The 13,928-nt window shown below is 40.7% G+C and overlaps 2 protein-coding genes across 3 annotated transcripts; both read right to left on the bottom strand.

Annotated features, from left to right (window-relative positions):
• Positions 1 to 233: 233 nt before the first annotated feature.
• LOC133447513 (platelet-derived growth factor receptor-like protein) lies at positions 234 to 4,151 on the bottom strand. Its single transcript, XM_061726207.1, has 7 exons — positions 3,802 to 4,151; positions 3,492 to 3,643; positions 3,240 to 3,382; positions 3,010 to 3,161; positions 1,599 to 1,892; positions 1,272 to 1,411; positions 234 to 655 (listed from the first exon to the last, which is right to left on the bottom strand). Exons 1-7 carry the CDS (start codon positions 3,881 to 3,883, stop codon positions 443 to 445), a joined length of 1,176 nt encoding a protein of 391 aa, XP_061582191.1. The 5' UTR covers positions 3,884 to 4,151; the 3' UTR covers positions 234 to 442.
• Positions 4,152 to 6,837: 2,686 nt separating this feature from the next.
• LOC133446843 (cationic amino acid transporter 2-like) lies at positions 6,838 to 11,986 on the bottom strand. 2 transcript variants are annotated; one of them, XM_061724991.1, is made up of 12 exons: positions 11,797 to 11,986; positions 11,097 to 11,467; positions 10,497 to 10,652; positions 10,244 to 10,409; positions 9,951 to 10,093; positions 9,407 to 9,629; positions 8,494 to 8,630; positions 8,305 to 8,407; positions 8,092 to 8,213; positions 7,780 to 7,946; positions 7,561 to 7,669; positions 6,838 to 7,473 (listed from the first exon to the last, which is right to left on the bottom strand). In XM_061724991.1, exons 2-12 carry the CDS (start codon positions 11,464 to 11,466, stop codon positions 7,343 to 7,345), a joined length of 1,827 nt encoding a protein of 608 aa, XP_061580975.1. In that variant the 5' UTR covers position 11,467; positions 11,797 to 11,986; the 3' UTR covers positions 6,838 to 7,342. The 2 variants fall into 2 exon arrangements, with proteins under 2 accessions (XP_061580975.1, XP_061580974.1); XM_061724990.1 differs by having other exon boundaries at positions 11,097 to 11,470; positions 11,797 to 11,985.
• Positions 11,987 to 13,928: the final 1,942 nt, after the last annotated feature.

Raw genomic sequence — 13,928 nt, 5'->3', positions numbered from 1 at the left:
GGCTTAACCGAGGGATCATAGAGGGTCTGGCACCAACTTTATTTAAAAAAAAAAAAGAATCTCTTTTTGTGGGGATACATGTCTGAGAAAACAACATGACATTGCAGTTGTTCCGGTTATTATATTACATAAGGCAATATAAAACCGGGCCCCTTTAAATTTTTTAAACCTTACCCTCAGGCATGGTCACGAGCAGCTTTAAATAAGTAAACCAAAAGACAACAAGAGTTTACAGAACTTTTAATATACAACTTTCGACTTGTCATACATTCATTAAAATAACTCCATTTATGCCATTATTGCTTTTCTGCAGTCTGTTTTCTTGATTGAATATTTGTTCTTTTGCTAGGATTATGTATTTGTAGTTTAATTATAAAAAACTAAAAATATATCTTAGTATCTAATAAAGCAAAATGCAGGACCTGAACTGCAACCGTGTCACTCATGGCTTCTTGGCTTTGGCTTTGGCTTTGGGGACCACTTTAATGGTGGTGGACACCGATTTGGCTCCCTGGAGGTTCTGGGCCGTGCATGTGTACGTGCCCTGGTCCACGTCTCTCACCTCGTCCACCAGGAGAACAGACTGAAACTGCTGCTGGGCTGACCCTCCGCTGACCGGGATGATGCTGTCTTCTGTGTAGAGAGGCCTCCCAATCTGCAAGCAGCAAACACCCTCCACTCAGACATAAACACACTGTGACCAATGAGAGGAAACCTCCTCCGTCCTCGTAAAGTGTCCACGCTGATAAACACTGAACAATAATTTCTCTGTAAGATTAAATATTTTATGCTAATTTATACAGCACTGAGTGTTGCAAAAAAAAAAAAAAGTTAATTTACGAGGGGGCCTGTCAGTTACAGAGAACTGGACATGACACTGAGGTCAAAATCAGAACACTAATGCAAAAAATAAAATGAGGATTACAAGGATATCAGGAAATACAGACATAATAAAAGCATAATAAACAAATAAACTCCCATACAGGAACATCATAAAACAAGAAGTGGCAGATCATTTATGACTGCATGACTGTTCTGCACCAGCTACATTTCTCAGTCCAGAGGTGAGACTATAACTAGCTAGAGAGAAAAGGTAAGCAGAAGTGACTTCTGCAAATACCCTCCACCCAGCTTTACAGTCATTACTCAGAACGATATAACGATTTAAATATCGCATTACTGATCTGTGAGGCATTAAAGGAAGTTCTTATAAAATGATTAAAGTTAAATGATAAGTTTATGATGGTAGAGTTTAGAGGTGATTGTCTTACCTCCTGTCCTGGATATTCCCAGGTGAACTCTGTGAGCACGTCCCGTTCTCCCATCGCCGTGCAGCTGACGTGCAGGTTCTCCCCCGCCGCCACCGAGCTGGACGATGCCTGGATCACCGGAGCAGGAGGAGCCATGGGATCTAACACCAAGAATCAAATATAAGTAGTCAGCAAAGATCGGATATTTCTAATGTTTTACGTGAAAAAGGCAAGGAAATCCCGAAATAAGCTTAATATAATTGTTTATGAATAATCTGTCATTTCCTGCCCCTGTTAGGCAGATGCTGGGAAATGATGAGTGAATGATAACTTATCAGCAGCTCTCACAGTTGACATAGATGAGCATGTATTTGGTGGAGCTCTGCCTCAGGTTGCCCAGACTGGCCACGCAGTACAAGGCTCCGGCGTGGTGAGGCCGGGGGCGATGGATGGTGAAGCCCTTCTTGACATTAAAGGAGATCTCTGACCCGTCCACAGGGACTTCCACTGGTGGGAACTCGCGGTGGAGAGTCACTTTGGCTTTAGGTGACGTCACCTGGCAGGGGAGGACGGTCGGCCAGTTGGTCCTCAGCTGAATCACCTCGTAGTAGTCAGACGAAGGAACAAATAGTTCTTGTGGATCTGGTTAATGCAGGGAAAAAAAGATACAATGGATTGGAGATTAGATTATGCGAATGTGAAAAAAAGAATCTTTCAATTCAATTCAATTCAACTCAATTTTATTTATATAGCGACAGAGTACTCGACCCCAGTACTTGAGTAAGAGTACAAATACTACTGGTCAAAATTTACTCCGTTACAAGTAAAAGTAGCTCAGTCAAAATATTACTCGAGTAAGAGTAGAAAAGTACTTGTTTTTAAAGGTACTTAAGTATCCAAAAGTAAATGCTTTTAAATGTACTTTAAGTAAAAGTAAGAGTAAGAGTAAATTTCTTATTTTCCACATCAGTAAATTACTATATTTTTTCTAAATTAATTTAAGGATCTTTTAACTCTTGTTTCTGAGAATTCGATGTTGAGTTGTTGAAAGCAGAGAGGTAGTTCTGCTTCGGCAGACACAATAAACATTTGAAAATAAATGTCTGTGGTTTTTCTGTGCCCTCGTTTTTTACTCAGTCGAACTCAAACATTGAGTTAAGATACGGCCAAGGATTTTGTGAAAGTCCCTGCTCCGAGTCCGACTCATTATCAGACTCAGACGACTCAGCGGATTGTCTTTCTTCTTCTGACGCAGGCGTAGCCGTTGATGCGGCTATGTCTTGACTTGTTACGGCTCTGTCTTGACTTGTTGCGGCTCTGTCTTGACAAACGCAGGCTACTTTGGCGGTATCGTTTTGAGGAGGCTTGACGTATTTCCGCTTTACGTACATCCCAGTGGAGAGCGTGCACTGTGATAGGTCTCCTCCTTTGACAAAAACAGCTTGTGTCCAATAGGATTTTAGGGAAGAAGAAATAAGAGCAGACCTGAAAGTAACAAGTACTTTTCAGCCTTCCTAGAAATTTACTCGAGTAAAAGTAAAAATATTTGTCTTGGAAATGTATTCAAGTAAGAGTAATAAGTACCAAATAAATCTAATACTCAAGTAAAGTACAAATCCTCTGGATATGTACTTAAGTACAGTACTCGAGTAAATTTACTCCGTTACTGTCCACCACTGATAACAAGGAATTATAACATAAACATAACAAGGTTCAAGGTTCAACATGAGTAAGCATCAATAAAGTTTATACGTCATACCTGGAAAGAAGATGAAGACTCTGATTGCTTTGTTGTACTCCTTCCTGCATTCAGTGTCTTCACAGTACATGGGGTAACAGGTGTACTCTCCTGTGTCTGCACCAGTAGTGTTGACTAATGTCAAGACGCTGTATCGTTGGTGTTGGACGGTCCTGCACAACAGAGCGTAAAAGCAAACATGCAGACTCTGATTGCATCATTGTGAATTCTTTACTGACATATCATCTTACTTGAGCCTCCCATCATCATCCTCCTCCAGGTATGGGGGGACACTCCATTGCACAGGTTTGCCCCTGCACCTCAACTCCAAAGTCTCTCCACTTTGAACACTTATGGTCTCTCCAACCTTCTTAAATGTTCTTCTGTCAAGCACCTTTATGTGCCAGGTACAAAACAACAGCTTAATATTAAAGCAAAAAAACACAAGCCTGGACCCAGACAGAGAAATAAACATACATATATACGATTCTGCCATGCTCTACCTGTGTGAGGGAGGTCTGTGCTTGAGATGCAGAAGGAGCTTTGATTTTTAGTTTGGCTTTTGCAGCTTTAGACTCTTTTTTTGTTGATTTTCCAAGTTTGGGTTTACTTGACCCGGGCGTCCTCCCTGCAGCGGCCTGCTGCTCTTGGGCATCTTTATGACAGTGTGCAGGTGCATCAGAAGTTTGCAAATACAGGTAAAACTGCAGCACATGACAAAGCTTCGAGAGCAGACCAGCAGGAATGCTCCACTCTGTGTTTCCATGAAAAAGTGTTCACAAAGCTGCACAGCGAGGAAACAAAGTCACTTACCCAACTCAAAGATTACGGCACAAACAAGGAGCGCGCTCAGCACCAGCCTCCACTTCGGCCCAGATATGGTCATCAAAGGCATGATTGAGCGGTGGATTATCAAAGCAGCGTGAGGATTCTTGGTTCATGCAGTTCAACCCAGAGTGCACACTCACACAAACCAAAAAGAGAGAAAGGCGCAAGAGAACAGACGAGAGAGGAGGAGAGCAGAGCTCACAAAATCGGCAGTCAGCTGTTTACCAGAAACACGCAAATTCCTCCTACAGAGAGTGGCATTAGTACCCCAAATTCCTCCTGAGTGGCTCAATGGAAGCTTTCAAGCCTGTCTGGACCAATGAGGGCCCAGAGGCTGAGGCCCCTCCATCTGGAATCACACAGGCTGTTTGCTTAGCTGCTGGACTGGAAGTCTGTTATGGAAACAAGTCTCATAAACGCTGCTCAGTCCGGTGCTCCGGCCGGGCCATTAAAAGCATATGGCGCCCAGTAAACCTTGTGACTTAGGTGGACTGTACAGCTCAATCAAAATCTCAACTTTGATTAAACATAGGGTAGTGCCCTCATATATTTTATTTACAATAGAACATAAAAACATCTCAAACACTAAAAGAGACACATGTTATATTTCCTTGACAAATATCAGCTCATTTTTAATCCAATTTGTTTATTAATCTTGATTTATACAACTAAAATCTCATTGAGACGCAGGGTCTCATTTGCAAAAGAGACCCGTTTCAGGTAATCCAATGACAGTAACACATGTAAAAAAAACAAAACATGGATGATAAAAGACTGGAAACGTAATTTGCCGGTAAAGTGACTGGGTATTAAAAAGAGCATCTTAGAGAGACAGAGTCTATAAGAAGTAAAAATTGGCAGATGTTGACTAATCTGCGAAGGACTGCATCTACGAAACTGGAACATTTCTCCCTTGACGTAAAATTGCCAAGACATTGAATGCCTGGTTATCTACAGTACATAATATCAAGAAATGGTTGAGAGAATTACGAGAAATCTCATGGGGCCAAGTCCGACAGTCAATGTGGGCGCTCGTGATCGTGTTGTGCTGCACGAAACTTTGATTCTGTAAAGAAAATAACTTCTAAAATTCACAGTTTGCCATGCTAGCCACAAATGCAGTCAAAGCTCTTGCAGAATTAGAAATTCCTTTTGGAAACCACGGACAAAGCATATTCTGGATTAAGTTTGCATTGTCAATGAAATTGATAGACTGTTGCATTGTTTATTCGATTATATTTTACATTACTTTTTGGAATTGCTCAAAAACACATGCCTGAAATATTTGCATAAAAAATGAAGCATCAATAATGAATTGCTAAATTATGCACAAAGTAACTGCTATAATATTTGTTAACCAAATATCTGTAAGTTTGACCTACTGAACTGAATTTGTCCTCAGTGAAATTTGGGAAATGACATGAAATGTAGGAACTCAAGGTGGATGATGAATTCTTTGCTTTTTTGTGTGTCTATGTACATGAATACAAGGTTAAGCACACATATAACACAGTTTTGAAGCATTTAATAGCATTTGGTAAAGCAAAGAATTTTTGTTATGGAAAAAAAAGAAGAGTTTGTTTGTGGAGTCATGTAATGTACACAATCGTGTCTCCAAAGCAATCATTTCCGCATGCACCTTTGTTGTGCAGTTCTTTTCTTTTCCTGTTCTGTGAAATTACATTTTTATTCAAATTCACAGCATGTTGTAAGAAAAGTATAAGCCTTTCCTTATGGGTGACTGCCTAAGCTGGGATTTTGAACATGACATACTTTAGCAGCTTTGAAAAGTCTTTTAGTTCCCAGTGAGGTTTGGTTAGTGAGCCGTCTTTGGCTTCTTATGACCAAGATTGTATATATAAACTTCAGCATTTATTTAGCACTTTCAATCAATAACCTCCACTAGAAAATAACTCCAAACAAAGTTGTATGTAAACCATGATTGTATATGTTTTTAATGAAGGAATATATATATACCGAAATACAATTACAAAACATGAACAGCTTCCATATTTACAGTCAGTACAGCACACAAGTTTGAATTAATAGGGTGAAGTCTGCACATCTTTTAAAAAAGAAGACAAAAAAAAACAAATGTTCCACAAAAGACTTGCTGTATCTACACTACAATGTACAAATGCTTCAATTTAATGCAATAACAAAACAACAACAAAAACCACGTGATCTATGATAATCTTGACAGAGATTGACATTTTTTCAACTGATCCAAAAAGGGAAACATGTTCTTATGTTGTTTAAAAATAAATAAAACACATACTAACATTTCTGTCCTTCTACTTTTTAAACCAGTTGGGGGACATTAATAGATTGCACTTGGTGCTCCCACTCATGTATCTGTAGTCTATACGAACGGTTAAAGACACTGAATGATGATATGAAAGTAAATGTGAGGTTTATTTTCAAATATGTGCACTCATCTATAATGGTTTGTACACAAATGGCTTTAGGAACAACATAATGTTCTGTTAGAACATTATAAGCGTAAAAAAACATATGTCAAGGATTCATTTAAAGCAGCGCAAAGGGACGTTTGAATTTTTTAGCTCAAAGCATCCCCCTATATAGGAAGTTTAGTCGCTTTTATGACAAGTGCAAAATTGACGCCTTTTTTCTTTCTCCTGTGCACTGATGTGACACACAGAGGAACTCATTTCATTCCTATAGGAACCCCCATAATGTCATAGTGGTGAAAATGCCCCTTTGGTGTTTTCATGAGCATTATTTGACTTGTGTGTGTTAACAAACTTCAGCTTGTGTGTTATATTTTTTTCGTGAGAACAGATATGCTGATGTGAAAATAACTAGTAGGCTCTTGAAAACCTAACTTCCATCCGTCTATGATTTATGCTGCATTATTTAATTGCAGGGTCACAGGGATCTGCTGGAACCCATCCCAGCTGTCAGGAGAAAGGTGGGGGTCCATCACAGGTCTACCACCTTTAGACAAACAACCACGGACACTCACGCCCACTCCTGTGGGAAACTTAGAATTATTACTTAGCTTTTACGTGCATGTTTTTGGACTGTGGGAGGAAACTGAAGTACCTGGAGAAAAACCCATGCAAGCACGGGGAGAACATGCAAACTCCAACATCCAAACTTCAACAACCCCTAAGCTACCATATAGCCGTTCAAATATTCCTTCAAATGAAGCTGAAGCTGATATTTTAATGTGCAAAAACAAAACAAAACAAAAACCTTTGTACTTTGTGCTGCTTTAAATGTCCAGGGTTATAAATCGACTAAATGTATATACACAGCATAGACATATTATTTTTTTTTTTTTTGCAGAATGTGACACCATTTTCTGGAGTCTTAATTAAAATGTCTGTGGTACGCTTTGGCCAGAATACAGGATATACAGTACAGCAGCTCCCTTTTCAACCATGTTGACGCCGCCACACACTGAACCCTATAGACAAAGATCAGGGGAAGCAGTAGTTACACATTAAAAGCAGTAACTCACTGTAACATCTCAGCTTATCTGTCTTCTCTCCATCCGAGCTTAGAATTTCTCCTCCTTGACAAAGTCCATATCTGCTTTGCCGCTGATTGTTTTAACCACCGTCTGAGGTTCCATGAGTCTCTTCCTCTGAACACTGTAATGAACCCCATAGCCAAAATAGATAACCAAGCCTGTAGAGAGAAGCAGAAGGTCATCGTAGTTCAGTAAGCAGCACTGCAAAGTCCTCTGAAGCTTTCAGGCAAAAACCACAGTCTTACCCACTAACATCCAGATAGCGTATCGCATCCATGTTTGTGAGCCCAACTGCACCATCAGGTAGACATTGATGAGCGTGCTCACTAAAGGCAGAGCAGGGAGTAAGGGTACCTTTGAAAGCAAAATTAGTAAAGTTAGAGGGATTTTTTTTTTCCAATTGATGCTTTTCAGAAACTTAAATTATGTTTACAGATACTCTTTTTTTTTTTTTTTTTTTTTACCATAAATGAGGCCTTGGTGGGATTTTGTGGCTGTAACCAAATAAAGACTGGGATGACCAGTATAATTAAGGAAAAGATGCAGACAAGTGCCACGCTCCAGGGCTCAACGCGAGAAAGAGCATCCATGGCCTGAGTCAGGGTGATGCACAGCGCAATCACAAACACAACTGCAGAGGGACAAGAGATGACGGAGAAAGACTGTGGCTCAGAACGACAATGATATTCCTTAACTTATTTTCTTCACCGTAAAGAAAAGTGCAAAAGAGTGCCAAGAAAGCGGGAATGGAGTCAGTTTATTCCTCTTTTACTTACCACAGCTCACAGTCAGGATCGTGACTGTTCTTGAAGTGTGAGAGTTGGGAGTTGACGGTGGTTTCAGGAAGCTCGACTTGGAGTCGTGCAGGTCGTTTTCTTGAGATGAGTCCGGCTGGTATCTTATCATACAGAATAGCAATGTCTCATAAGGTGATATTGACATAATATTTTAGTTACAGGGCTTCAGGGGCGCTGCACAAACAAATGTACCTCAGTATTAGGATGCATATTGCCACAAGCGTGTAAGCAAACAGAGTACCAATGGACATCATTTCCACCAAAGCGTCCAGATCGAACAAGAGAGCCATGATGGCTGAAAATGTAAAAAGAACAAGAAAGGTGGAGTTAGTCTGAGTCCATTAACGTCCCCGAAAAAGCTGAAGCATAGCTGGAAAATACCTGCCACAGTTCCAGATGATATGGTCGCGATAGCAGGACTGCCCTTAGAAGTGACTTTGGTCAAAGGCTGGAAAAGCAGTCCATCTCTCGCCATGGCGAACATCACTCGAGGCATCGGGAACATGGAACCCAGCAGGCTAGAGAGACGGGTGTTTATGGGATTCTCAGTGACAAAAACTTAAAAAAAGTTACATATTCCTATATATATACTGTATATATCAACCTATAAACAGATACTTAATACATGTTAGCTTGTTTCAGGAATGCCTATTTTCTTTCTTCTATTGTCAAACGTAGTCTATAATCCTGAAAGTTTTTTGAATGCTGGGACACAGATTGGGGACGGTCTACACCTGAAGCCCTTAGAGACCACCGCTGAGTTTAAGTGGGAGGTGTATGTCACCTGTAATCATGCCCAAATGTAAAAGGTATGACGTTACTTTTCAACTATATCTGGTTGTCATTTGAGTATAAAGAAAATAATTATGATAAAAATCTCCAGTGTTCACCAAGACTGGTGAAGTTGATACTTAAATGAAGCCTTACAAAAGTTATCTAGTAGTGCATCCTTACATTTTATACTACTTGTTGCTTTAAAACACCGCTGGTGCAAACTGGTTTTTGTCCTATCTCCGCTGGAGCTCTTAAAAGCGGCCTTGGCTCGCTGAAACCCTGCTTGACCTTCTCATCAATGCTGACTGGGATTTCTCTGTTAATTATTAGTCATGACTAATTAAGATTCTGTTTGTTTAAAATGCATTAAAAGACACAGACAGAGGTTTTTTTTTTTGACAAACCGACATCATTGATTCTTTCACAGATGCCAGGAAAAAAGAAAACGATAAGTACTATCATGGTGGCAGCTCTGAAATGTGTTTCTAACGTGCAGCAAGGGATTGAGCTTCAACGCTACCTGGTGGACAGAGCACACAGCGACCCTACAGCCACAGCGTATCTGGCAGGAGCCCAGCCGACATGTTTGAAGGCGAATGGCAGGGGGCTCTTGTCATCGAGCAGGTAGTAAGGCATCATCAGGGTGAGGGCCGCGGACACGGCAAAATAGGCCAGGAAGCAGATCAGAAGTGACGCCACAATGCCAATAGGGACCGACTTCTGAGGGTCCTTCACCTCCTCGCCTACAAAAGAGACCCAAATATGGAAAAGTATGCAACAGATAGATACCGCTTGCTTGTAGAGGCGTTGAAAGGTGAAACTGAATGATTAACTGATTCGGGTTAATATTAAATGTAGAAAAAGAAAAGATGCTGATGCCATTTTAAATGAGTGTAACCCCCACATAAATAACATGTGCTGTGTGCTTTATCACGGTTATATATGATTGTTTTATTATCACAACGGCCTTGTTCACTGAAGTTTACAATACACTTTGATTAGATCGTGATAAGACTAATTATCTATCATTTATTTGCGTTTATAGAGCCGGCTTGCTCTTTTACCTGTGGTGGCGATGCAGTCGAACCCAACAAAAGCATAGAAGCACGTTGCAGCTCCGGCCAACGTGCCACTGAGGCCGTAAGGGAAAAATCCACCCACTCCATACATACTCGTTACAGTTACATTGTCGGTAGAGGTCACGTTTCTGCACGGGGAAGAGAGGAGGGGGGGGGGGGCATAATCTTGTGAATATTTACACTGTGATAACCAGGAGAGCAACAGAGCGGTATAATATATATGTAAGACGCAGCATTTTGCACACACCCACACAAACACAGGATTAAACTGGTCTTACTCGAATATGGCTGTTTCGTTTATCAGGGTCTCTTCACTGATCTGCCAGTTGGCGATGTCTCCTTTGATGAACCCAGAGATGATCACAAACCCCAGAACCAGGATGTTGATCACCGTGAAGATCTTGTTGATGAGGGTGGATTCTTTCACTCCAAATGCCAGCACACCTGTTTGTTTTTTTTTTGGTAAAACACGTCAATTATGAGTTAGAACTCAATTCTAGTGTAGTATTGTTTTACAACACCAGTGTTTACCTGAGAGTATCAGGATCAGGGCAGCAGCAAAGACATCTGGATAGGGTGCAAGGCCCGGGAGGCCCATCGCTGCATTTTTTTCAAAGTACTCTGATATGACGCCCCCAATAAGGTCATCAAATGTCCCGCTCCATGCCAGCGCAACGCTGGCTGTCCCTGAGGGAGACACATGCAATAAACTAATCAGCCTGAGTCACCATTTAACCGCTGTCTTCTACAAAAAAATACTGATGGAATCTGTTCTCTCCACTCTTTCCTGATTTTCCATCTTGCAAACTTTTGCTTTAGAAAGTGCCATTAAAATAATCTGCTTCCACAGCAGGTTAAAGTTCAGAGAATAACATCTTGGAGCCTGCTGTGGATGGTTGATCATTTAAGGGGGTCAGTGTTATGAGACATCCATTACTGGTCTCCAGAGTTAAAAAGTGACAACGGTGATGAAAATCACAGATTTAAAAGGCGAAAAAGGAAAAAGGAAGACATTAGCTTGATAAGTTTTGGCTTATATATGCACAAGGAAAATCTGGATTGATACAACAAATCACTAATTACAACAGGGTTGATCTCATAATGGTCTATTGGAAATGGTAACATGCTTGCCTATGATATAGGAGAGAAGGAGATTCCAGCCGGTGATGAAAGCCAGGAGCTCCCCAATAGTCACATAGCTGTACAGGTAAGCTGAGCCTGTCTTGGGAACGCGAGATCCAAACTCGGCATAGCACAGCCCGGCGAAGATCGACGCCATTGCCGCGATGAAGAATGAAATGATGATGCTGGGTCCGGCCGTGTCCCTGGCCACCTCTCCAGAGAGTACGTAGACTCCGGCGCCCAAGGTGCTGCCCACACCGAGGGCCACCAGGTCCATAGTGGTCAGGCATCGGTCAAACGTGGACTCCTCTCCATCAGGTTCGATGGGCTTCCTCCGAGACAGGCTCGCCAGAAAGGACTTCACCACACTGCACGACATGCTTCTGGGCAGATGAAAGGATGAGAGAATAATATCAGAAGCGACAGGTGGGAGTGCAGGCTGAAGCAGGGAGGGGCGGGCAGTCAGGGAGGATCAGCAAACACTAAAGTGAATAATTGTAAGGTAAACCCTAAAGAGGAACATTTTCTAAAAGAAAATCTGAAGAAAATCTTAATTATATAAAAAAATGTTATATAATTATATAAAAGCTAATATGTCTGGAAAAGATGAAGCTTCTCTCGAAAAGTAAAACTGAGAAGACTAATCAATAGTAAATAACATTTTCCTCTGATATTTCAGAGAATAAATGGAAAAAAAACATTCCCTCACCTCTTCTCTGTAGTTTCCTGCCGATCGGATGTTCTTAGGAGAGACAACAGGATCTGTCATCCCCTTAAAACATACAATTTGACTACATGCCCTCTTTTATCACCTCCCTGATATGATAGTGCTGATTCCTGAGTTTTCATTGGCATCCATGAGACAGAAAACAACACCCGCCCACCGCTCAGAGATTGCACTTTACTCAGACTTTAATTACATGTAAATGACTTCCCTGAATAAGTTTGAAGACCGCAGATATAAAGATTAATAATTTGTGCTGTGTAGCATGGGCTCATCTCACCAAAGCCGTGTCAGGACTACTCCGATCAGATTGACTCAGGGCTTTGTCTAATCAATCCCTGCAAGAAAGAAATTAAATGAACGCATTAAAAAAAGATTATAATATCACTCTGTATTTGATCTGCCATGGTGGTGTAAACACGTCATACTTAGACTTAATTTGGGTTTTTTCTTTAACAAGTCTATATTTGTACTGACCACGTCCTCAGAAATGTGATCAGTGTGGTTATGTTTTTATCAGAAAATCACAATTAATTTGGTCAATAAATTAAACCGTTACCCCTGTTTACATTACGGATTCACCAGAAATGAACATAAGGGATGTTCAATTGAATGAGGACTAGAGACTTTTTTGATTTTTTTTTCTTTTTTACTTTAACATTTTTCTGTTTTGTGACGTGTTACATTTTCATGTTCCTTGTTGGTCACAAGGTTTTACTCAGGGTGGGATCTGTAGATCTGATAATCTTTTCATGATAATGCCTCCTAGATAATGGAAGACTTCAAGGTTCACATGGTTTGCATTTGTTTGGGACTCAGGTGTTTGTCTCCAAGAGCAGCAGCCAAAACAAAACAAGAAATGTGTTTTCCACATTGAGAACGGACAAAAGTTAAAGTATCCAATCTTAACATCCACCTTCTTGAAACCACTTCTGCAAAGCAACACTGTATCTTTCCGTAATGCTCTAATTTTGCCTTTTTCGGCTGTTCGGACCCATGTTTCCATCTCTGTGCCCAACTATCAGCCCTGAAAGTTTATGAAACAGAAGAGGACAAAGCATCTTTCATGACATACGTGTGCAGCAGGCTGCACGGTTGCTCTCTGAGCATTTACGTTTTCATCACCCATCATGGGATTTCAGTTCACCTAATCCTTCCTGGCATCTGCTTCAGCAGGCAAGAGGTGGGCAGGGGGGGGCCTGAATGGACTTTTAAAGTACCTTTGACCAAATTTAAACCCAGGCTTCCTATCTGCAGAGCTTTCCAGGTAGAGATACCATTTCCAGAGGAACAACAGGTAATGCTTAACTTAGTGACAGCACGTGCAGTTTTATGATCAGAGCTGCACGGTGATGATAAGCACAGTAAATAGTCTTTCATCGTGTCTTTACGGTCGCCTCCTGTGCATTAGAGTAAGATTAGATTCAAAACTAATCCGATACTGTCGAATATTAACCATAAACGAATTCAAAGTCAGGGACTTAACACTTATTTGGTGATGACAATTTTTTTTAGTATATGCATAAGCTCTTTACCTTTTATCTTCAAATTCACGAGGGCGCAGCTGTTGACTGCAAAAACAGCACGATGAAACAAAAACATCCGCGCTGTTGACTTGGATGAGGGGAACATGATTTTTAAAGCGATTTATACAAAACTGGCCTGTGTGACCCTCCCACTCAGTGGATTACTTACAAAGTAGCCATTCTCATTCCCTGACTAGTTTCATAGTGTTCACGATCATAATGTTCTCATTATAGGACTGGAGCCAAAGGGTGAGAACTGTGAGCAGCAAATACGACGCAGAATCTCAAAAATGCTTTTGTGTCTCTCTTCTTTTGTTGTTTTGTTTTCACAAGTTCTCATTCCTGACTGTCAGATATACAAATTTTGCAGCACATGACTAGATCTTGGGGAATATAATATAATCTTACTGGAATGAAAAGTATGGGCAAGTATTTGTGGGGGAGGGAGAAAAAAAAGGAAGCCTCCTATGTGTGCATAAATTAGCTTTTTTTGTAAACCAGATGTCTAATCTTGATAAAAAAAAATTAAAAAAAATTAAATTCACTATTTGGGTTATTGAACTTTTAGAACATTCAGAGGAAATAGGAAAA

Source organism: Cololabis saira, chromosome 7 (genome assembly GCF_033807715.1).
Source record: "Cololabis saira isolate AMF1-May2022 chromosome 7, fColSai1.1, whole genome shotgun sequence".
Classification (NCBI taxonomy): Eukaryota; Metazoa; Chordata; class Actinopteri; order Beloniformes; family Belonidae; genus Cololabis; species Cololabis saira.
Note: the sequence above shows the minus strand (reverse complement) of the source record. Positions and strands in the feature narration are given on the sequence as shown.

Bases quoted from the DNA above. Each gene is read 5' to 3' on its own strand.
- LOC133446843 (XM_061724991.1), bottom strand. From the start codon at position 11,466: ATGTCGTGCAGTGTGGTGAAGTCCTTTCTGGCGAGCCTGTCTCGGAGG. The intron at 7,947-8,091 runs GTAAGTAAAAGA...GTCCCTCTGCAG, and splicing joins GATCCTGACTGTGAGCTGTG to TTGTGTTTGTGATTGCGCTG. The intron at 7,474-7,560 runs GTAAGACTGTGG...TTCTCTCTACAG, and splicing joins CGCTATCTGGATGTTAGTGG to GCTTGGTTATCTATTTTGGC.
- LOC133447513 (XM_061726207.1), bottom strand. From the start codon at position 3,883: ATGCCTTTGATGACCATATCTGGGCCGAAGTGGAGGCTGGTGCTGAGC. The intron at 3,644-3,801 runs GTAAGTGACTTT...ACTGTCATAAAG, and splicing joins TGCCGTAATCTTTGAGTTGG to ATGCCCAAGAGCAGCAGGCC. The intron at 3,383-3,491 runs GTAGAGCATGGC...TGGCACATAAAG, and splicing joins CACAGACCTCCCTCACACAG to GTGCTTGACAGAAGAACATT.